We start from the raw sequence: 23,169 nt of genomic DNA on the forward strand, positions 1-23,169 counted from the left end.
AAATCGTCTTCAGATTGCCCAGACTGAAGGAAAACTGTGATTTCTCTGTAAAAACTGTGGCTTTTTCAGAGCCATTAATATTCTGACAGCAGTGCGAGGCAGGGGGATTATAGTTTGTTCTTTAACATTCATCACAATGTGGAACAGAGATGTGGATTCTGACCTTTTCCCTGTCCACTGTTGCCCTTTCTTCCTACCTGCAGTGCCTGTTGCTTGGATAATGAGATCCAGGTAGCGTTATGCCTCATCTTGTCTCAAAGTATTCAACGTCCACTGCCAGTCTGATCCAGCTAATGGCTAAATACACGGCTTCAACTTTGATATGTCCTTTGATGTCTTACTATTTCCTATCGGTGCTCAGTGTGGCGTAATTACAGACTTTAATCCAGTGAACAATTGAGGGGCTGTGCCTCTTTTAAATTTAACCTGAATCTAGAGGATTTGACTGACAGTATTTCATCTCATCAAAGTAAATGCTCACCTTCAGCCTTCAAATGAGAACCTGTAATGCTTTCTCTTCATGTGTTATTATATATACAGTTACACTGGTGAACCGTCACATTAAAGACGGTCAGTTCACAGTAATGAGGTGAGTGTATGTCCAAGTAATCCCTGAGAGCCAGGAGCTAAAGCGTCAAACTGCTTTAATCAGCTGGTCTATCAATATTTTTTTCTTTTCTTGGATTTGTCGAGTCGACTCAGGCACACGTCTCTGGCTGTGAAGACAGAAGCCCCACCCACCTGTGGGTGGAGCCAGGTGTGAGGGGCAGCCCAGTCAGAAGACATCTGGTTTTTCAAGAGTGTGGCCTTAAAAGGAAAGGAGAAAATAGCCTTTTTTAGACAGTAAATTAACTGATAGATGACAGGAATTCACAGTTCAGAATACTAAGGATTATCCTGAAGTGTGTAACACAAAGCCACTCTAGCTGTCTTACCGTAACAGCCTGTTTACTTGTCTAAACAAGAAAGGACTAGCTTGTCTACAGGTTGTTCAAAACTCTGCAGCGAGGCTACTGACCCACTCGAACAAGGGAGCTCATATGACCCCTGTTTTGAAGTTGCTACACTGGCTCCCAATCAGATTTAGGTTCCATTTTAAAATTCTAGTTTTAACCTTTAGAGCAGCTGGAACTGAGCTGAATATATGTATATATATATATATATATATGTATATGTATATGTAGAAAGAGAGAGATATTGATATAGATATCTATAAACTGACCATAGATGTGGTTTGCCTTAAGCCACTACTTGGCCAACTGTAACACTTTGAGCATTTACCTTAAAAATATATAAACTTCATTGTGAAAATTCCTTCCTCATCATTTGAGTGCTTGGCACGTTTCTCAGCCAGTGACTGTTCTCTTCCATTTTCTCTCTAGCTCTGAGCACAAGGTGGTCCTCTCCCTGCTGTCCGCTTTCTGTTTGGTTCTCATCTACTTCCTGGTTCAAAGACGGTGCTCGTGGGTCTCGAAGGTCGCCCTCGCCCTCGGGCTTTTGGGTGTATACAGCTATCGGGCAGCTGTCGGCAACGTCCTGTTTCCCTGGCATCATTCTAGTCGAACTATGTCCAAGTAAGTAAGTCTTTGTGAACCACGAAACAGTGAGTTCATTCACCATAACAGCTGGCAAATTGCTGTCCCCTGGTATTGACTTGATTTAAAGTTCAGGAGTGCCAGGCTGTGCTGTGATGCAGATGAGCGTGAAGACTCTAGTGCTGCTCGTGTCATCTGGGACAATCCCTTACTGTGATGATGAACTGCAGTACAGTTTTTTCCCTTTACATCTACCTACAGTAAATCTCCCTGACCTAGTGTAACGTCATGTCCTCGCGGTTTTGACAGTGTCTTAAATTAAATTAATTACACTAAAAGAGGCATCAAGCAATCTATAAATGTTGATTTAAATTGGCAGCCAGTGGGAACTGCAGAAGTATCGACAGGTCTTTTCTCCTTCAACACATCTCTGGTACGGCTGCATCACCACTCTCATGTCATCTGTAACTTATGAAACTAAAGTATCACATTCACAACACAGCTACTTCATTAGAGTGGTGAGTACAGAAGAAATAGACTAACATGCAGAATATTGGAATCATTTTTGTAAGTAAATTTGCTTTTCATTTGGCTTGAAAATGAGTTTTTTAGCTGCAATGACTGAAATACAAATCGATGTGTTTGTCTCTGAGCAGCAAAGAGCTGTGCAGGCCAGAAAGTGAGGTTCATATTTGTAGTTTTGAGTATAATGTCTAAACAACTGTTGGATGGATTGCTATCATGTTGGATACACATTATTAATATTTACCACTTGTAATGACTTTGGATAGATAGCTTGATTTAAGACCAAAACCAATGGCAGCCCAGCAGCCTCATTTATCTTTGTATCTCTGTTAAGTGCTAGTTAGCATAATTTTAAATGGATAACCTCACTGCATAGCCACAAGAGTGGAGCTGCTGTGAAAATTGATGTAAAAGCAAAATGATTTGTAAATCACTCAAACCATTGAAGCGGTTGACTTGAAGAAGGGGACCAGGTCGCCGCTAGAGGCCTTGAGTAAGAACGAGTCGTGTCAGCGGGGCTTCAGAATTTAAGGTTGTCAGTTGGTTTGTGTAGCCTTCAGATAGTTCCAGTACGTGTTTAGTGGATAACATGCAGACTTGTTTTTTACCTTTTTACATTTTAAAATTCCATCTCAAAGTTTTGTCCGACTACATCGCTTTAGTGCAGCTAATGTTTCTAAAAGTATATGGACTATTGCTGGTCCATTGGAGTGAACAGAGATGACGTGGCTGTCTCTGGTCTCCACTTGCAGCTAATTCTCATCACCAAAGTAACTTCAGAATGTCAAGACAAACATAAGATAGCAATAAAATGAGTCAGTCTGTTATCAGTTGCCTAGGGTAAATTTGGCAACTTGTGCAATGTGTTTGTGATAATACGGTGGCAAACTGTGATAAATCAACAGAAACTGCAAATCTGGTGCCGCCTGCATACACAGAAATTCAAGTTACTGATTTAACCTCCTAGGACCCTGCATCCACATATGTGGACATCACATTTTGGGTTGTCTAGACTAAAATACTAAATTTTGCTCTATGAGGGCCCAATATTCACTTACGAGGACATTATTCTGTTACTGTTCTATCAAAATTTAAAGCGAATGTCCTCATGTGTGGATCTCATTTTTCTCAGAAACAAAAATCAGGTAAAAAAAAAATAAAATCACGTATTTTTTTGTTTTTGCATTCATCAGGTCCCCAATCAGCCAAAATAGCAAAGAGAAATTAAAAATGCCATGAAAGAGTTTGGGTCTTAGGAGGTTAAAATTTAAATTCCAGTCTGATTCACACAGAGTTGAAACAGACTTTCCTCCACAAACAGTGACGTAGTTGCTCAAGATGACAAGTTAACATTAAAATCACATGGGGGGGGCACAGTAGCCATGCTTTCATATAATATAACCACAATACATTCCTGTTGCCAACCAGTTGAATAGATTCCCCCTTTGCAAATATACGTGTCACAGACTCAGAGTGATTACAATGTGTTTGCAAACTGTCTGCATTTTTAAATTAGACTGCATTTACAAACCTTCACCAGTTGGTCTGAGAGTGATTGCAGCCAGGCCAAGTCACACTGTGATTGTTTGAAGACAGGCTGCTTACCACCAGGCAAGCTGTGCAGTCGCCTTTCAGTGCAAAGCAGTCACCCAGAGGCTGAGGCTGTTGCACGCTCAGTCGCTGAAAGAGGAAAAATTCCACTGAATCCTTTGGAGAGGAGGTCGCTGTCGTACTTTTACTCCAGTGTGACTGAGGATATAGTGCACATGGCAGACCATAACATCTGTGAAGGCACCATTAATGCTGAAGCCGGCTTTACATACAGGTTTTGGAGCCACATATGCTGTCATTCCAATATGTTTTACAGGCAGGTATGTTGTGTTTTAATTGTTTCAGTGAGACTGTGTCCCCCAATCCACATCGTGCCGTGGCATGGCTACGCATTTTTAAAAAGTGCAGATGTGAGGCAGCACAATGGTAATCCTCCACCATCTCACATTTTTAAAATGTGTTGCTAGCTTCCTGTTTAAGATGAAGATACGTTTTTTGCAAAACAAAAAATGTCTCAGTTATGACATTTGTTATGTTGAATTAAAAAACTGGAAAATAAAATCATGTTGATGCAAAGTGTAAGTAACTGCAGATCCAGAGATGGTTAAACGTGTGTTATGATCAGATGCCAGCAGGTGTAACTATAATTGTTACTTCATGACCATATTTTAAAGAAATCAAGTTTGCTGCCTCTTTCTAGTAGTAAAGAAAGCCTGAAAGCGTGGAGAGCATTGTTTTCCTCGTCTTGGGGTCATGTTTGTTGACAAGTCAGCCAGCCACGGCTAACTGATTTGTGTATTGAGATTGGATCAAATTGCGTGCACAATTGTGATGACAACAGTAAGACTGGAGGCATTTTAACTGGCTCAACAGCGACAGGTTTTCCAAGGATGATGCTTTTTTTCCGGCCTGTTGATTTTCTTATCTCAGATTTTTTTTTAAATGGTCCTCAGTCGTCCCTGCTGTCATTTAAAAACAAATCTTGAGAAGAGTTTTCATTTCTTAAGCCTGAAAATGCATTCAAGCCCTTCCAGTATACCTCTGAGGGTAAGACTCTTCCCTGCTAAGACCCTCAAGTCTTAATCAAGCAACCTAGATGCATAATAATCTTTTTCATTTTAAAGAGTTGATGACAAAACTGTTCATCTGGTGCCAGCTGCTCAGCATCCAGTGCATTTAGGAAATTATGTGTGTCCTTGAACTCAACCTGAATAAAAAAAATCATGTTCATGGTTTGGCTCTAAATGCATTAGTATTCTTGGAGACTGGAGCCCCTTTACACCGTGCATATATCTTATCCTTTAGCACAGTCCGTCTGTAATAGTTGTTGTTAGCATTAACCGAAAAGAGAGGATTTTTCCACCTCCTAAGTGGTGTAATTTTTCATCCTGTAGCCAGTAGCTTGGCACAGAGTTACCTGCTACTAACCCCTGTCAGAAAATGATGAGTGTTCAGGACTGCACACGGTTCTCCTGTCTAGTTTTCCTGACCTCCCTTCATCTACCACCAGTACCTTGCCTTCCCTAACCTTTTCTGTTCTCCTTGGCAGGCTCGCCTACCTGCTTGCCTAATTAAAATCTCAACCTCTCACCCTTAGCCAAACAAACATACCTTACTAAAGCCATGCAGTGACTTGCGCTCCTTTTGACCGACTGTATAATTGACATGGCCGATGTTCGACCCAGTGCTTCAGTGTTTCTTTTCACACGCAGTGATCATGATTGTGCATCACCTCAGGTTTTTCTTTAGCTTTAGCTCTTCTTATAGACTAACTTAAGTGTTGTTATTTTTGACGACAGCAGGTCGTGTAGCTCAGGTTCTGTGTTTTCATTGCTTGCTAAGGAGATTCTATTTTTGGCCAATTAAAATAGAACTTTGATTTTATCGTCTTAAAGCTTCCAACATTTGAGACAAATAATTTCCCATGGGTCTATATTTTGTTGTTTGGCCATTTTTAAACAGCCATCTAGTTAAAGCTATGGCAATTTTAGATAGATCTCTTTTTGAGATAAAAAATGCTCACCCCCCACCCATGCTGTAATGTGGATCTAAAAAGAAGCAGCTTTGTATAATGACCCTGTTTAAAGTCTGTTCTTCTCGGGTTACTCTTTCTGTGTGTTTTATCAGAGTAAAGCCCCCTGACAACTCCCCGGCTCCCTCCTCACCTCCCTTCATGCCAACTGCCTAATTGCGCTGCTGCATCTTTCAAAATGGCTAATGGGGTTGAGAACAGCCAACGCTGCTCACTTTAAAGGGCTCAAAGACTCGCTTGGATTGATGTCACTGTGGATACAGTTTGTCTTTTTTCCCTCTCAGTTTTCCTCTCCCCCGCGCACGCCCCTCCTTATGGCATCATCTCAAATGAACCTAAAAATAGAAAGCTAACAAAGTCAGGCGACAGGGCACGTATATACTCTGAATTATTTGTATTTATTTAGATATTGAGAGGTGGCTGATTACCGCTGCAGCACTGACACATAACTATAGACAGGAAGATGCAATTAAGGTAACAAAAGCGGAAGCGAATGAAATTTTTCTGAGCGAGCGTTCCAGCAGGAAGTAGCTGAACATCAAAGCAGCCGGCTGAGGTCCAAACCTGTCTGAGGCTGTATGCATCATAGCCAAAGTTTGTTTCAGTCCCCCCCTCCACATTTATGGCACTTTTTTTTTATACTGAACACAAAGCCACTAGAAGCATTTACAATGTTTATGCTTCTGTTTGTGTGAGCGCGCGTGCTTCACACCTGCACAAAACATGACCCATTTTATCGTGTACTGCTTGATCTCGAAAGGGGGCTGTTGCGCAGTTTCCCAATTTAAAAATATTCATGCATACCGATCCCGCTTAAAAATGGAAATGTATTCAAACTCGTCTCAAAACACCTGTGAACCTCTGCCACACACACGTGCACGCACGCACACGCAGACAGGCACACACAGAATGCAGTTTTCAGTTTTATTACCCAGGCGGTAAAGTGTTTTATAACCCTGTTTCAAAGTCAATTCTGTGTTTACAATATATCAGTGGTAACATTTAGCAAATTATTATCCTCCACAGACTGCCAGAGCCGTGTACGTAAAAACCGCTTTCTGTTGTTTCAGTACAAACGGGATTGTTTAAAAGAAATGACACAAAGTAGAAGTCTAAAGAAAGGTGGACATCAACACATGCTGCCAGAGAAGCAGGTATTGATCTAGTGGCTTGTTGTGTAATTAGATGTTGTGTCTGTAACCATTGTTTTAAAGTCTTCTCCTTGGTCCCCGTGGCGTTTTAGAAGTTGCCACCGTGACAGGCTCAGCTTTATCCCGCAGAAAGTCAGGGCTCAGACAAAGTGGGCAGGTCCTGCTCGCTCTCAGGCGTCTGCTTCAAAGCTTTTCCTCTGGCACTGAATCACTTGTTTTGGCTGATTCACTGTAAGTGTTAGCCTGATGCAGGTGATTGATGAAGGGGATCTACCAAACATGTTAAGGGGATTGGACATAGTCTTACCTTTTCTTATTCACTTGCTGGAGCGCCAGTGCTTGTTTCCAAGGTAACATGAAATCCAGGCAGCTCTGCAGCTTGACAAGCGACTATTTTCTGTCCACTGTTACTACTATTAACCTTTTTTTTTTTTTTTAAAAATCCAGCAGATAAGAAGATGAAATTGATTGGATTGCACCTCCTCATCAAGCAATGTGAAGGTTTCCCAAAGGATTTAACACCCCTAAAAAACATAGTTTGAAATGAGACATCTTTTCTTTCACTCACGTTAAATATGCATTACTAAATATAGAACAATCAAAGTCAAAGGTTGGGGGGAACTCTGATAATATCATTGCTAAGGAGTTTAATATGGGGAGGTTTTGCTTCTTCAGGGTGAGGTCGGTGTGATTTGATCAGATTTGAGTGACAGTGGCCTGGAAACATGCGTAAATAATCCAATAAGAAGTCCTTTTGATTCAAATAAAGCATTTAACTGTTTTGGTGAATGGAGAATACAGAGCTGGATTCATCACAGGCAGCCTGCCACATTTTTCTTGTGTAACTGCTAAAATTGTTGATTATAGAAAAGGGTTTTAATTCCTTAGTCTCAGTTCACTGAGTGGGGAGCATAGACTGTATGTAATAGATGGATGTAGCCATTGCTTTGAAATTTGCTAGTAAAGTCCCGCTTTGAAGCACCAAGCTGAGCATTTTATCTGTCATCAAAGGTTTTGGGGTTTTTGCAAACAGACATGGGCTAAATCTGACCGAAATCAATGGGCTTTGTGTGTTTAGTCTAATTAAATTAGCTTTTTTTTTTTTTTTTTTTTAAATTGTTGTTTAATTTTTTATTTATTTATTTTTTACATATACTATTTCACTTTGTTATTTGTTATATCATGTGTACAGCACTTTGTTTTCAGCTGAAAGTTGTTTGGAAAGTGCTATATAAATAAATTGCTTGCTTGCTTTATTTACTTTTCATTCACAGTTGTGACACGTGCTGCACTTCTTTTTGACTCTAATCGAAACCATAATTTAGAAAAATAAAGATGACCAGACTGGTCATAGAGCAAAGAAGCAGAAGAGTCATTTCCTGATGAGCTTTTATGCAATTTGACCTCGTTTTTACAAAGTGACAATATTGCGTGTAGAAGGTCAAATCCAGCGCACAAACATGAAGTTTTCAGTTAGCAGTAGACGTGTAGTTTACTGCTAATTATGCCAAAATAAAATTTTGATTAAAAGCATGGCTTATTCTTTGTGCTTGATGTTGGAATGAGCTGACTGTGCCAGTTTTTTAGAAAACAGCAACTTTCGTAAAACTAACCACACTTAAGAGCGCTATTTAGGGGATTGCACTTGCACAATATTTTGCCCTGTTTAGTAAATCTGGCCCGGTGGGCAGAACTGATTAGGAAACTGAGGACATTGCTCTCTTCAAGTACAGCTAGTGACTATCAGTCACAGGCAACCACAGGGTACCTTGCTTTATCCTACTTTTTGACTAAATGGCGTCTTCATTTAAAAAAACTTAACATCATGTTGTTTTAAGTAAGACCTGAAACAAGCAGTTGAGGCCATAAACTCATGAAAATATTTCCTGAGGTTATTGATAAAGGGAGCTGCTGGCCTTCATCCTGTTGATTTCCATACGGTGTGACTTCTTATTGCTACTACAGAAGTCGCCCCCTGCTGGACACTTGAAAGAATGCAGTCTTCTCTTTTTTTCCTGAAGCTAGAGCCATCTTTTATATACAGTCTATGGTAGATAGTTGAGCCCCACCCCTTTAAGACCAGTGAGAAGAGCAGATACTAAGACAAAAAATATTATTTTGAATGGCTTGAAATAAACATTTCCAGTGAAGAATCTCTGAGAGAAACTGGTTTTGAGGAATATCTTTTAAAAATTATGTTGAAATAAATTATATGTAATGTCTTTATGAAAGTAATACCAAAGCAAATCTGTATGTTAGTAATGCAGTTTTTAACCCATCTGACAAAACCAACTAGAATAAGGCAACATTATTGCTCTATCTGCTCTAATAAATGCTTACTGGCCTATGAATGGACATCTCCCTGTTTCTGTGAAGATTCAAGTGTTCATCTGTTTCCTGGTGTAGTTCTCAAATCCAAAAGTAATCTCTACAACAACAAAAAACCACCAGAAGTAACAAAATGCACTCTTAGCATTGTTCTTTGTGATGAATGTCTTCCTCTGGAAGACGCAGCTGAACACAACTTTGGGATATTCTGTGTTATTGTTCTGTAATAAGAGCAAGCTTCCTCTTCCAAGCTTTGCATTTGTTTAGTGGTCTGAGTTAATGCATGCCAGAAGGCAAATGTCAGACTTTTATAAATGGTTCACTACAAAATAACATTATATCTGAGGAGGACTGATAGCATGGGTTGTCAATACTAATGACTTTACAATTTCACTGGCTGTAATCTGGAACAAAAATTCTTTGACTGCAGTTCCAGGATCCTTTGCATGTATCCACCACCAAACAGCAACATGATAAACAGTGTTATTATCTCAATGATTCTATACTGCATCTTACACTGTCTGTCAGACTGTTTCTATTATAAAACCACGACTTTATTCATATCTATTACAGACCACTGTAATTTGAGTTACGAAAGGGATGAGAGAGCAGGGATATGAAGGGCTGCAGGAGTCCTGTTTACTGTTGCTGCACTTTGTGTTTTGGCTGCATGTCTTTACGTTTGGATGGAAACTGTGGATGGCATAATGCCTTCTGAGATTCATGCCACGAGAGTTGGGAAAGTTAAAGAATCTGATGATTAAAATCAGCCTCATTCATGTCTTCAACCAAAAAACTGTGCATGACATGCTATAATCAGGGTACTCTTAAAATCATTGCAGACACTTTTTGAAGGGCCTGCAGTTATGGAAATTATATAAACATTACATAGAGCCTTTATTGCTCAGACAACAAGGACAGTTTGTGCAGTCTGCCTTGAAAATGTCAGAGCAAACAAGATGCCTTTCAGTATTCAGACTTTGTTGTGCCTCTCAGTTCAGGAAGATGGTTATTGTGTCAGAGTCATGTGGATTAGCCCTGCAGTCGTCTATGCAGGTTTCAGAGGGAGAACCGTGTCTCGTTTACATGGTGTAAACCACAGTGGTATGATATCCTCCACATGAGCATCATGGAAATAGTGACTAATAAGCAGAAACATGCACCACTGTGCAAAACTTTTGAGCCACTTTTTTCTGTGGGGGGGGCAGACAATTGGAAATCGGTTCAGTGATCTATTGACACAAGTGCAAACATACATAGAAAAGTTTTGGGGTTTTTTTTGTTTTTTTCAATTGTTAGAAATGCGAAATTTGATATTTTTTAAGCACAGCCTGAACTTTATTGGGCAAGTTTTCTTCCAATTTCTTTAAAAGGTCTCCAGGATTTTTTTGAAGGGCATTCAAAGCTCTTCTTTGGATGTTTCTGCCGTTTGTTCTGTTCTCTGACAAGATGATTCCACACTGCCTCAGCAATGTTGAGGTCTGGACTCTGGGGAGGCCAATCCGTTCCATTGTGTGTTTTTCAATCCAGGTATGTCTTTACTGCATTGTCAGTGTGTCTGGGATCATTGTCATGCTGAAAAGTCAAGCTGTTGCCAATCAGATGCTTTAAAAATGGTATTGCATCGTAGATGAATGCAGAAAATATAATCTGTAATTTTCTGCATTAATTCATTTTGACAAGATCTTTAACACCACAAGGTTGAAATGCAGCTACAAACCATGACATACCCTCCACTGTGTTTTGTAGGTGGTTGTAGTTAGGTGACAGCTTTCCATCTCTCAGGTATTGTGTCAGGTTCTTGCTGGATTTTCCTGTTTCTCAAGGACATGACTTTCACATTCTGTTCATGTGCTGTAGATAGTAAAGATGGCACGATACCACTTTTTTATGTCCGATACCGATATCATAAATTTGGATGTCTGTCGATACCGATATGAATCAGATATAGCATATTTTGTAATCAATAAAATGTTTTGTTTAAATATCTTGCTGCATTTTGTATACGTTCATTCTCAAGTTTAAAAAACTAAACTAAAATAAAGCTATTCTGTTATACCTGTATGTAAAAAATACACCGCACCCAAAATATTTCATAGATCAGCAAAACTGATCAATCTAATAAACTTAAACCTGCACCATCCTCCCTATTCTGGTATTTTAAAGAGTACTTAGCGTAAATATTAAGCAACCTAACTAATAGGGTTGCCAACACCCAGCAAAAAATAATAAAAAATAGGGAGCCACCCCCACCCTCTGCTTTATAATGCTTAATTGACGTAATGGACTGTAATTTAATGCAAGTGTAAAAGAAAATGCACAGAAATCAATAATTTTTCTACAATAATTAAATAGATTCAACATCTTTCTTCAACAGAACTGCAGACTGCACAGATGGTGCCTTCCCAAAGGAAAAAGTACTGTAGCTTACCAGGGTATAAATTTGACTTAATAGTTCCTCTATACAATAATGGATTTCTGTACATTTTACATCAGATGGAAACTTTGGTTGTAAGATTCAGATAATTATTTATTAAAAGCTCGACATGACAATTAGAAAGAAAAGTGTGTCTTTGGGCCCCCTTTTCCCTGTTAATGCCCTTCCTGCCCCCCTGGCTAAACCTTGCTAGACCCGCCCCTGCACAGTTACGTCAGCTACGTAGAAAAAGGATCCTGGTGTAGAAAGTAATATTAAATAAATTCTAACAGTTTATCAAGCTTAAACGTGCTGCTGTTGTTTATCCGCTGGTTTCCTTTTTCTAACGCAAAGTGGGCGATAAACAAATGAGAGACGGAGTCGCGACAGAAAAGCCGATCAGCTGATCATTGATCAGTTTCATGATCGAAGTAGCAGCAGGAGAGGGAGGGAGAGAGTCGCTCCCAGCATTCGCTGGGAATGCTTTACAAACATTCAGAGATGAACTTGCACACTTGCTTTACTTCTCTCTGGGATACCTTTCTCGGAGATTAAATACCGGTTTGGAAGCACGTAGCGAGGCTCCAAATGCTCAACCAGACCGCACGCCACAGCCGCTCTATCGCGAGACCATACTCCTCTGACGTGCTAAGTTTATGAGCTGGGTTACGCTATGTCGCAAGTTTGTGAGGTGCTTTTGTGATATTGAACGGATCGGATTACATTTTTTATTCCTCTCCGATATCCAATCCAGTAATTTAGGTCAGTATCGGACCGACACGTAATATCAGATCGGTCCATCTCTGGTAGACAGTAGTTTTTTATGCCTGCCACGTCTTCTTTTGTCTTCCACTTCAGTTTCCTCAAACTTTTTAAGGACACACTGATTTCCTAGGTCAAAGAAAAAGCATTCCTCTGAAAATGATCAGACATGAGAACTTGATTGAAAATGTCAAAGCCCTACAAAAATCCTAAAGAACCATTGCTCAAGACTCCAAGTCTGGCCTCGTGTAAACTAAACCTAAAGAAATTAAGCACTGCTCAAGACTTTTGTACAGTACTCTATACCAGCAGTCCCCAACCCCCGGGCCTCGGACCGGTACCGGTCCGTGAGTCGTTTGGTACCGGGCCGCGAGAGTTGAGGCTCAGGTGTGAAATGTATGGTTTTCAGGGTTTTTATCGGTTTTCAGTGTTTGTTATCGTTTTTATCGTTAACTCTGTTTTCCTGGGTCTTTTCACGTCTGTTATGAATAAATCTTCTTTTTTTCGGTACCGGTACTAGTTTTATTTTGTTGTATTTATCCGCGACACCTTAACGGCCGGTCCGTGAAAATATTGTCGGGCATAAACCGGTCCGTGGCGCAAAAAAGGTTGGGGACCGCTGCTCTATACAATTAATAGAATTTCTGCAAAGAATTTGGACTTTGTTATAAGAAACAAATGCAACCTGAATAAGTGATAACAGCTGTTTCAAGTCTTTATTGAATACACTGAGTAATCGTTTGAGGCTGGGAAACAAACAGGATGTTTATGTGAAAAGTTTTCACAGGACTCTCAGTGGAGCGGTGATGATTTGGGTTTTTCTGCAGCCACAGGATCTCGGCACCTTGCAGTCCACCATGAACTGCTCTAGATACCAAAACAATTAGGAGTTCAGGAGAACGTCGAAGCCACCTTTCCATCAGACAAAGTAGCAAATCTACAACAGACTTGCTGAAAAACAAGAGAACTGAGTTGCTGCTTTAGTCCAGTCAAAGTCAACTGATTGAAATGCTGTGGCGAGAGACAGCTGTGCATCAATGAATGTCCACAATTCTCAATGAAGTGAAGGGACATTGTAAAGGAGAGGGGGACCAAAAGCTAGTTAGAATCACGTATTCCAATTAAGGAGATGAGATTGAAAGCGTGGGTTGTAAAGATGCCTCTCCCGCTAAATAAAGGCATACAGTGTCTTGCTACTGACAAAGTCTGCTCTTCTTTAGAAAGATTGATTGGGGAGAGCCGTGCCTTGAACACAGAAACTTTCACAGCACCACAGCGGGAACATTAAGGAGCTAGAAGCTAGAAAGGGAAATAAAAGGCTTTATGTAAACATGAGAGTCTATAATCAGAACACTTATAGATTAATAAACAAATTCAGACCACCTCAAGTTGTGCAACAGATGTGCTGCAATGTTCTGTAGCACGATGATGCAGAATTTGGCATTTCTGGTAAAAATGAACACCACTTTGTTTGAAATGCGTGTTAAAAAAATACAGTACACCAATATAAGATCTGATCTCCGCTTTAATACATACACTTGGAAGGTTACAGCGCAGTGTTAAAAGGGGTTCCAGTTAGTTCACAAGTTACAACATAGATTTACTGCAGAATTCTACATCAGCTTTAGAATAAGCAGTTCAGTCTGCTGACCTTTTCTCAGTTGAGATGGTTAGCATGACCTGGATAGTTCAGTCAACACCTCCCAGAGTTACTGGTGAACTGAAACAGTTTTGTGGGGAGGACTGGGCCAGAATTCCTCCTCGTGGTTTTGCAGGTCTCCCCAAGCAGTCTCTGGGATCAAAGTTGTTGCTGCTAAAAGAGCTTCTGCCAAGATTCTGCACTGTTTGTTTAACATTAGTTTGGTCAGATCGTGTTTATCTATAATTTTGTGGCTTAAATGAAAATCAGGCCATGTTTTCTAATCAGTTTAGAAATCCTGGTAATTCCAGAGAGCTCACAAACATTTTCCTGCATCTGTACATCAGAATGAAAGGTTTGTCATCCACGCTAGATAGTTATTATGCCAACCCGGCAGCTCAATCCATCCCTGTCCTCGTGTAAAATCAAATCCAGGCCAGGATTTTCCACTTTTCCTGTGCATAAAATAATAATGAATACAATGCCTGGCATATTGTTAAGGGAGTTGTGAATAATAAGGAATAGTGCTGTATGGGGCATATTACTCTGCTCCTGTCTTCTGTTGGAACAGGTTTCCATAAAACCTGATTAATAATACATGTCCAATACTTGCTCAGCTCCTTCAGGGTCAGCTATTATCCTGTCGTACTTTTGCGGCTTTGACTGCATCCTGCTGCAAAAGAAACGCTCATTTACTGAGCGATTGCCTTCAACTGGATACACCCATGCTTGTCAGCAGGAGATTCTCTAAATGTGCAAAGAGCTTTTTGAGCTGCTGTTGCAGTTTCGAAATATCATCAGAAGCAAAAATGGTGGATATTATTCTGAAAATTATACAGCTGTTTGGAGGCGAATGGAGCTCATTCACAACAGCCATTTTGGCTTGTCAAAGAAAAATACAAATGGATTTGATCGCATTAATAAGGCTGCCTTTCAGCCATAGAAGTTCCTGGTATTGTTAGCACAGCGTACTGGGAGACTTCATGGAACTGAGTCATGAATGTGTTTAGTTCCATCTGTGCTTTTCAAGATATCTGATGTCAAAAAGGTCCAGAGGTGAGAATATTCAAGGCACCGTCATCCTAATGACTGTTAATGACATGTTTGCAGAGAACAAAATTAAGTCTCAAGTTTCCCTCTGGCTGTAACTGCCTTAATATTCAGTGGCTTTCTTAACTTCATTACCTCCTAATACTCTTTATTTCTCCTTCATCTATTATGAAATGGGTAGAAGAAAAACCAACTCGCGTCACAGTTCTGTCCACTCTTTGTTGCCTGTTTTTGTTTTATGAGGCTAATTTACTTAGTCCTTGTTTTAGGGCAAATATTAATAAATGTAAGTTAATTAAAGAGCAGATGTGAGTGGGAAAATCTTTTCATTTAAGTCTCTCTGGATAAGAGAAAATGCTGAATGCCTGAAATGGAAATTAGACTAAATGTAATTGCCTTCATAATCGAAAGCACTTTTCCTTTAAAGCTTCAATTTGGGACTTTTTCAGTATATAAATTATTGATAGCTTGAAAAGGCTTTTTTTGTGGAGTAAGCCTTTTAGAAGAAGAAGAAGAGCTTGTGGAAACCTGTTTTTAACCTTGCGGTAGCTTCAGACTTTAGATCCAGACTCACCGTCGTGCACCACAGGGCATGCATTACTGGCCTCGTCTGCCTTTGAATCTCGCTGATCATGCTCGCGTTCAGGGAAACCTCCTTTTTTGTAAACTTAAAGAGACAAGCTAGAAAAAATGTTGGATAAAAATGACAAATAAGCCATGCTTGCGGTTTGTTTTCAGGCTAGTTAGCAACAGAGCTTGTAGACTTTTTCTTGAAAGTTACAGAACTCTAAATGTGGTGTTTTCATTTTGCTATATAAAAAGCACATACGCACAGCCCGTGCTTCACTTGGGTTGCCTCTGGTAAGCAGTGTGAGTTTGCACAGACTGTAGGTCTATTTGAAGTAACCATATATAGTGCCAGCAGTTCAAAATCTCACCCTTCATGATATGAGATGACTATAATATATTCATGTGACACACCAAAAGAAGCTGCACACTACATCCATCTGCCAAGACCATCAGATATAAGCCCTGCAGTCCGCCTCTGTGTTGTAGAAAGAACAAACAGAAGCCTCAGATGTGGAGCTAATATGGTTTTCTTACCTGTTGAGAGTGCCTTGGGAGTGCCTCCTCAGATGTCTCAATAGTTATGCAGGGTGTCATTTTCTCCTCTCCCTGAGCAGCAGGACAAAAAAATCACCCCCAAAATACTAAATGAACACCTACCAGAGCTGTATTTGAGACTTCAGTTGGTCTGTTAGTGATATAAGTCCCTCGCTTACTTGGGGTTGGATCAGGTGAACACTCCTCTAGTCATGCTATAGGCTCAGGCCGCGGCTGAGGCAATGATCATTTCTCCTTCTTTTTCATCTTTTCATGCCTCATGTGCCGTGTGTGCTGCTACTGCATGTTTCTGAACTTTTGCCTTCGCTCTCCTGTAGTTTACTTTTTGTTTTTAGTCCCTCTAAGAGCTCGTTTTTTCTCTCTTCTGTTTTCCCTCCAACCAGTCGAGGCACATGGCTGACCCTCCCTGAGCCTGGTAGCGGGGTTTTCTTATATCTTAAGGCGACAACTTTCACATACTGTTCATCTATTATAGATACGTTTTTAGGTCTGCCACTGATGTTTTTTTTCCCCTCAACTTGTCCAGTTTCCTCCGACTTTTTAAGGACACACTGCACACCGTGCTGGGATGTACCAGTTTTCAGGTCATAGCTTTTGGAAATTGTCTTGTTGGTACAAAAATACAATATTATGACTGTTGCACTGTGTTGTCTAAAAATTCTCTTCATGTCACTATTAAAAAAAGGCAAGAAATTCTGGATCATTGGAAGCAAAATAAAAAGAAATGATGTGTGGCTCAAAACTTTTCTACGCTACTGAAGGTGGATACAGTTTACTTAAATAACCATGGGTACAATCATGTAACATCAGTACTTTAAGGTGGTGACCAAAACATTTGAACTTGCTACTTAGTGAGCTCACTGTTTAGCACATATAAGACAATGGGTGGGTGGGTGAGTGTTCATGTGGACAGCCTGTGCTTCAGTGATATCTGCCCCACTCATGTTGGTTTTATAGCACACTGCAGGGCAGGACTACCTACCCTATTAACCTTCTCATTGGTTCACAGCTCTACTACATTTCAACATGCTCAAAGCTCCCATTAGCCAGAGTTATTGAAAGCACGTGTGGGTGTGAGCGACCTTAATGGAAAATGTGTTATGTGCTGGGAAATCTTTTTTTTGGTGGTGCTTTGTGATGGGATTGATTTTTTTTTTTCTTTTCTTTTTTTTGTCAGAATCATTTATATCAATAAAGTTAGGCTGAAAATACTTCAATGATTCAATGAACAAGAGAATGCACCAGTGATAAATTTAGCTTAGTTATTTGATAAATTGGCAGCTAAATGAATATTTAGATCATGTGTTCCAATGACCAGTGCATCACTGAGCTCCTGGACAGTCTGAGGTGCAAGCTGTCGGCGTCAGATGGAGCTAAACATAATGTCCCAGAGGTGTTCTGTTGGATTTAGGTTAGGTGAGCTTGGGGGCCAGTCAGTGGTATCAATTCCTTCATTCTCCAGTTACTGCCTGCAGACTCTCGCCAGATAAGTCAGGCATTATTGTGCAGGAGGAGGAACCCATCGGACAGGCGTTAGGGTCTGACAATGGGTCAAAGGATTTCTGACCTGATGGCACTCAGGGTGTCGTTGCCTAGCCAGTAGAGGTCTGTGTGTCCCTCCATGGATATGCCTCCCCAAACCAAACCTGACCTTCCACCAAACCCGTCATCCTGAATGATGTTACGGGCAGCTTAACATTCACCAAGGCTTCTCCCTTTCACATCTGTCACATGCACTCAGGTTGAACCTGCTCTCATCTGTGAAAATCACAGAGTGCCAGTGTTGCCTCTCCCAGTTCTGTTGTTTTATGCTAAATGACAGTTGAGCTCCATAGCAAATACTGGTCCTGATGATGGTCCTGTCCAGCTCTCCTACAGTAACTGTCTCCTGAAATATCCTTAATGCTGTGCTGGGAGACATATTGATGTGCCATCCTAGATGAGTTGGATTACCTGTGCAACCTCTGTAGGGTCCAGGTGTCACCTCATGCTACCAGTAGTGACACTGACCCGAGTTATATATCGAAAGATTAGTCTTTTTTTTAAGTTTTTTTAAATTTTTGATTACATTTTTAGATTAAATTGTAATCTAATTGATTACATGTATAATTTCTCTTAGATTTCACTTAGGCTAGATAGATTAAACTCAACTTGAAGTGACACATTATATCTTTGCTGAGCTGAAAAGATCCATTGATCCATTTATCTTCTTCTACTTTTCTAATTCAGGGTCGTGGTTGGGCTGGAGTCTATCTCAGCTGTCAGGTAGTACACCGTTTCAGCTTTAGCCATCCCTTCATTAATGATTTCATTTACCTGGAGCCTTATTTGTAAATATCTGAAGGAACCTTCTCTAAGCCATAAGGAAAACAAGAATAGGCTGTGAGCACCTTACCAGTCCACGTTTCAAATGTGGTAGCTGTCATGTTGGCCCTAATGTAGTGATGATTATATTTGAATATTACGTTTTAAAATACACAGTTAAAACTGACTAAAACCCTCATTTCTTAGACACAGAGTGCATCCAGTGGTGAAAATATTTTAAACAGAAGGAGGTTAGAGTGTAAGCTAAAAGTTATAATGGAACAATGTAGAGGAAAGACGTATTTATTTTCTGTTAGGCTTAGGCTAGACTTCACTTAACTTGAATTAAACAAAACAACTTATATCTTTGCCAAGATGAAAACTTCCATCCATTCATCTTCTTCCACTTATCCAATTCAGGGTCGCTGGAGCCGATCCCAGCTGTCATGGTGCAGGCGGCAGGGTGCGCCCTGGCCAGACCACCAGTCTGTCACAGGGCTACAGAGGGGAAGCTGAAAACGGTGGCATGGATCAAAATCAGAATAGAGAAGGAAGGAAGAAAGTGTGAAATCTTTATATTTTAACATATCATAATTAGCTAAATGAAACGGGAAAACAGGAGGTTAATGCAGTGTAGTGTTTTGTTTTAGAAAGACTACACGGTATGCTCGATGCTATATTTTATGTCGTGGCATCATACTCTTAGCAGAGTATCATTTTATGGATGTATAATCTAAGCTATGTACTCTATTGTATTTTTGATTTTATTTTGTTGTATTGCATCTTCCCAAATAAGAAAGTAAAGTTAAAAAACAAACACCTGGAGAATTTACCTCCAGAACACAAACAAGAAACAACAAGAATGTAAGTCAGCTTTACTGATGTTGCTCCATTTCACAAATCACGCATTTGTCTCGAGGAGCATTCTGCACAGCATATGGAGCCTCTATACTTCGACCCTTTGTTTGGGCCGGGTGAATATCCTGGAGGCATTAATAGCTAGGCCAGAAAAACAGAAGTCCCAGAGTGGTGGGTCAGTCCGGCACAGCCTGAGTGCAAAGAGAGGACAGAAAATGGAGAAAATGCCACATGCAAAGCAATGGACAAAGAGGACTGTCAGTAGAAGATAAATAGAAAAAGATTTGTGTATTTTGTCCATGGTATAAAGTTTTTTTTGAGTTAAAATGTCAAAAACAAAGTATGTGGTATATATTTTTCACAATGTCTGACAGGAAAGGTCAGACGATACAAATTTCATACCTTTCTTAATACTTTCTCTGCCATTTCCCAACAATCAGCAGCCATGGACTTCTCGTTGAAGCTGCCTAGCACTTTGAAAATTGAAATAATTGATGCCCACAAAGCTGGAGAAAGCTACAAAAAGAAAGAAAATTGTTTTGAAGTAGCAAGTTCCTGAGTTCATAATACAAGTAAGAAATGGTACTTAACAGGAACGGTGGAGGTCAAGTTGAGGTATCAGAGACAAAGAAAACTGTCTGAGAGAACTGCATGTAGGCTTTTATTTAGAAAGGTAAATCAAAAAAGCCTTGATTTATGAGACAGAATAGATTCAGTTAAATATCAGAAAAGTGCAGAAGAACCAGAACATCTGTCAAAAAAAATGTCCTTACTTCACAGCCTGATCCCAACCACATTTAAACTACATAAGCGTGGCTCCATAAACAATCCTAAAACCGTACAAGAGGAGCTTCCTAAAAGTCACGCCAGTGCTCCAAGTCAAAAATAAAACAATCTGACCATACAGGGCGGCTAAACTTTTACTTCAGGCCCTGGGAAATATGGAAAATATAAAAAGTGTCATCTAGAATCGTCTCTGTGCACCACAAATAATCAAGAATTGATTAAAGGGCAGATTTTCAGATTTAATTCAACGACTCAAATGTTTTAACTGTTTAGGAATTACACACATTTATACACAGTCCCCCAATTTCAGTGGCTCAAAATTAACTGGACAAATTAACATAACTCTAAACATACATGTGTGCGATGTATATCGAAGGTGACTCGTGAAAAAACGCAAACCGATGATGAGATGAACATAATTCATGTGAAAAAGCCAAAGAATTGGAATTTATAATAAATAAATCAATATACGCGTGAAGTTGTTCATACAAAGTTTCTTTGACATTGGCCTAACAGTTAGGAGGTAATAGGTGCCCTACTTAGTACACTAAGATTACGGTATCGTAAGTTAAGGATTGATTTTTAATGTTTGGATGGAAAACCTTTGGAGTCGATGACAGTCTGGAACCCGTTAACCTCACCACATGCTGATGCTCGGTCAGGCCCTTACTCTAGCTGCCTTCAGCTTGTTTGTGGGCTTCACTGCCTTCAGTTTTGCCTTCAGTATCTGGAAATTTGATCTATTGGGCTGTAATCAGATGACTAACTTGGCTTTTAAAGAATATCTCATTTCTTTGGTTTGAAATACTCGGGTTCTTTTACAGTGTGCTTTGGATCATTATCAGGTTTACAGTATTTTGCAGAATCTGAGCAGACAGCATAGCATAAACACTAGTCTACTGATGGTTTGATCTCTCCATATTTTTTCATTTTCTCTGGAAAACCCTAATCTTGGCTTCTTATTAATAATAATAATGGATTGCGTTTATATAGCGCTTTTCGAGACCCTCAAAGCGCTTCACAATTCCACTATTCATTCACACACTGGTGGAGGCAGCTACTGTTGTAGCCACAGCTGCCTGGGGCAGACTGACAGAGGCGAGGCTGCCATATCGCGCCATCGGCCCCTCTGGCCATCACCAGTAGGTGAAGTGTCTTGCCCAAGGACACAACGACCGAGACTGTCCGAGCCGGGGCTCGAACTGGCAACCTTCCGATTACAAGACGAACACCCAACTCTTGAGCCACGATCGCCTGAGTGTAACCAGTGGTTTGCACTTTTTCGTGAAGGCATCTCAGTTGCAGACTTTGACAGTGATGCATCTACCTTCTCTGGTGTGTTTTGGCTAGATTTTGTGATTTTCTGAATGGTTTTTCTTAACCAAGGAAAGAATCCGCACTGACCAATGCATTCATTCTTTTTAAGGACATGGCATAAAGTCTCATAAAGTTTATTTGGTGCATTGACATATTTATTTCATTATATAATATTGAATGTTGCAGCTACCAAATGGAAGTTCAACGCTTGGAATCAACTCCAGATCTTTTATCTACTTAATTTGTCATGAAAGATGAAGGGAGCAGGCCTCACCTCACACATTCCCTTCATTAAATGCTTGTCAGTCAAAACTTCAAATACTTTTAAGCCTCTGAAAATGAGGTACTGTGCATAAAAATGGCTCTATTTTCCAAACAGTTAATGAAATACTTTCCTTAAACCCCATGATTAAAGTTCAAAGTCTGCCCTTCACACCACCATCGCACCATTATTAGATTTTAAATAAGAGACCATATGGACGTACCTGTGTAGCCACCACTGTGTGCTACATATCTGTGTGTTTAAAGCAGCAGTACATATCATCTGATGACAACAGTGAGGACCCAGGGAAAAAGTCAACCTGATATACAGTAGTAGGAGTTTTGTACCTGTGGCAACCCGTATAGTTCATCTCTGAGTTTGGACTTTTCCTTGTCATTACTGGCAAAAGAAAGATGAAAATTATTCCTGAGAAATGTTTTACCATTACAAATCACCTGTCATGAAATAACCAAGCCAATTTCAGGAGTAGTGTGTTTAACAGCAACCATCAGTATGCTTGCTTCTTACACGCAGCAGTACTCCACCGAACAAGGACAATTTAGATTAAATGTCACATGACCTTAAAATGTACTGAAAGTATGTTAATAGCATCAAATTATAGCGATGCAGGAACCCCGACAGACACCGTGATACGAGGAAGTCTGTTTTCCTGCGGCGATTCGTTCTGTCTTCAAGTCTCATAGCTTTAATAATTAATGTTACATTGACATACTGCATACTGAATGAAGGGAGGGTTATGAGTCACAGAAATGTGAGGAACCCTGTGTAACAAGAGACAGGAATATGAAATTAATTAAAGTGGTGAACTTTAAAAAAAAAACCCTATTGCAACATAAGATCTAAGTCATTCCCTTTCCTCTTGCCCCCAAACCCCTGATCTTTAACTGCTAAACACTTGGATAGTTACACATCCCAGAGTCACTCGCCACAGTTACTTGAATGATGAATGAGAAGTTTAACGGAAACTCAGTTCAGGCTTCCTGCACATGCAACAAACGACTCAGTGTTTGATCTTTCTTTTTTTAGGGGCACGGTGGAAGCTCGCTTTGTTTACGTTTTCATTTTGGGGATCCTCTTCTCGGGCACCAAGGACCTGTTGCGATCCCAGATCATCACAGCAGATGCCAAACTGAAGAGCAGGGGATTATGGGAGATTTACAGTGGCTTGGTTTTGTTGGTTTCGCTGCTCTTCCGTGCTCACAACCTGCCAGTCCTCTGCTGCTGCCTGCTGATCCAGACGCTCATGGCTCAGTTTATCTGGAAGAAACTCCACTATGATGCCGCCCAGACTACCATCATGCACTACTGGTTTGGTCAGGCCTTCTTTTACTTTCAGGTAAGCTGGTTAAAGTTGATTCTTTTTAAATCAAATTATACTGCACAAGTATAATTTGCATTCAGTCTTGTAGAATTTGCATGAATTTGAACTCCTCAAACATTCAACTCTTTATTTTGTTTTGTTGGTTTTCTTCTTTGAAACGTGTAACAGTGAAGCAATGAAGGAGCA

The 23,169-nt window shown here is 40.1% G+C and overlaps 1 protein-coding gene across 1 annotated transcript in view; it reads left to right on the plus strand.

The window, feature by feature from the left end:
- The window catches only part of pigg (phosphatidylinositol glycan anchor biosynthesis class G (EMM blood group)), an 85,961-nt gene that overhangs the window by 44,584 nt on the left and 18,208 nt on the right, over positions 1–23,169 (plus strand). The window contains exons 10-11 of the mRNA XM_084940396.1: positions 1,383–1,574; positions 22,689–22,998. Coding sequence (XP_084796522.1) covers positions 1,383–1,574; positions 22,689–22,998 — 502 coding nt within the window. The remainder of the gene's footprint in view (positions 1–1,382; positions 1,575–22,688; positions 22,999–23,169) is intronic.

This window comes from Perissodus microlepis, chromosome 2 (genome assembly GCF_051167445.1).
Source record: "Perissodus microlepis isolate ML-2025 ecotype Zambia chromosome 2, ASM5116744v1, whole genome shotgun sequence".
Lineage (NCBI taxonomy): Eukaryota > Metazoa > Chordata > Actinopteri > Cichliformes > Cichlidae > Perissodus > Perissodus microlepis.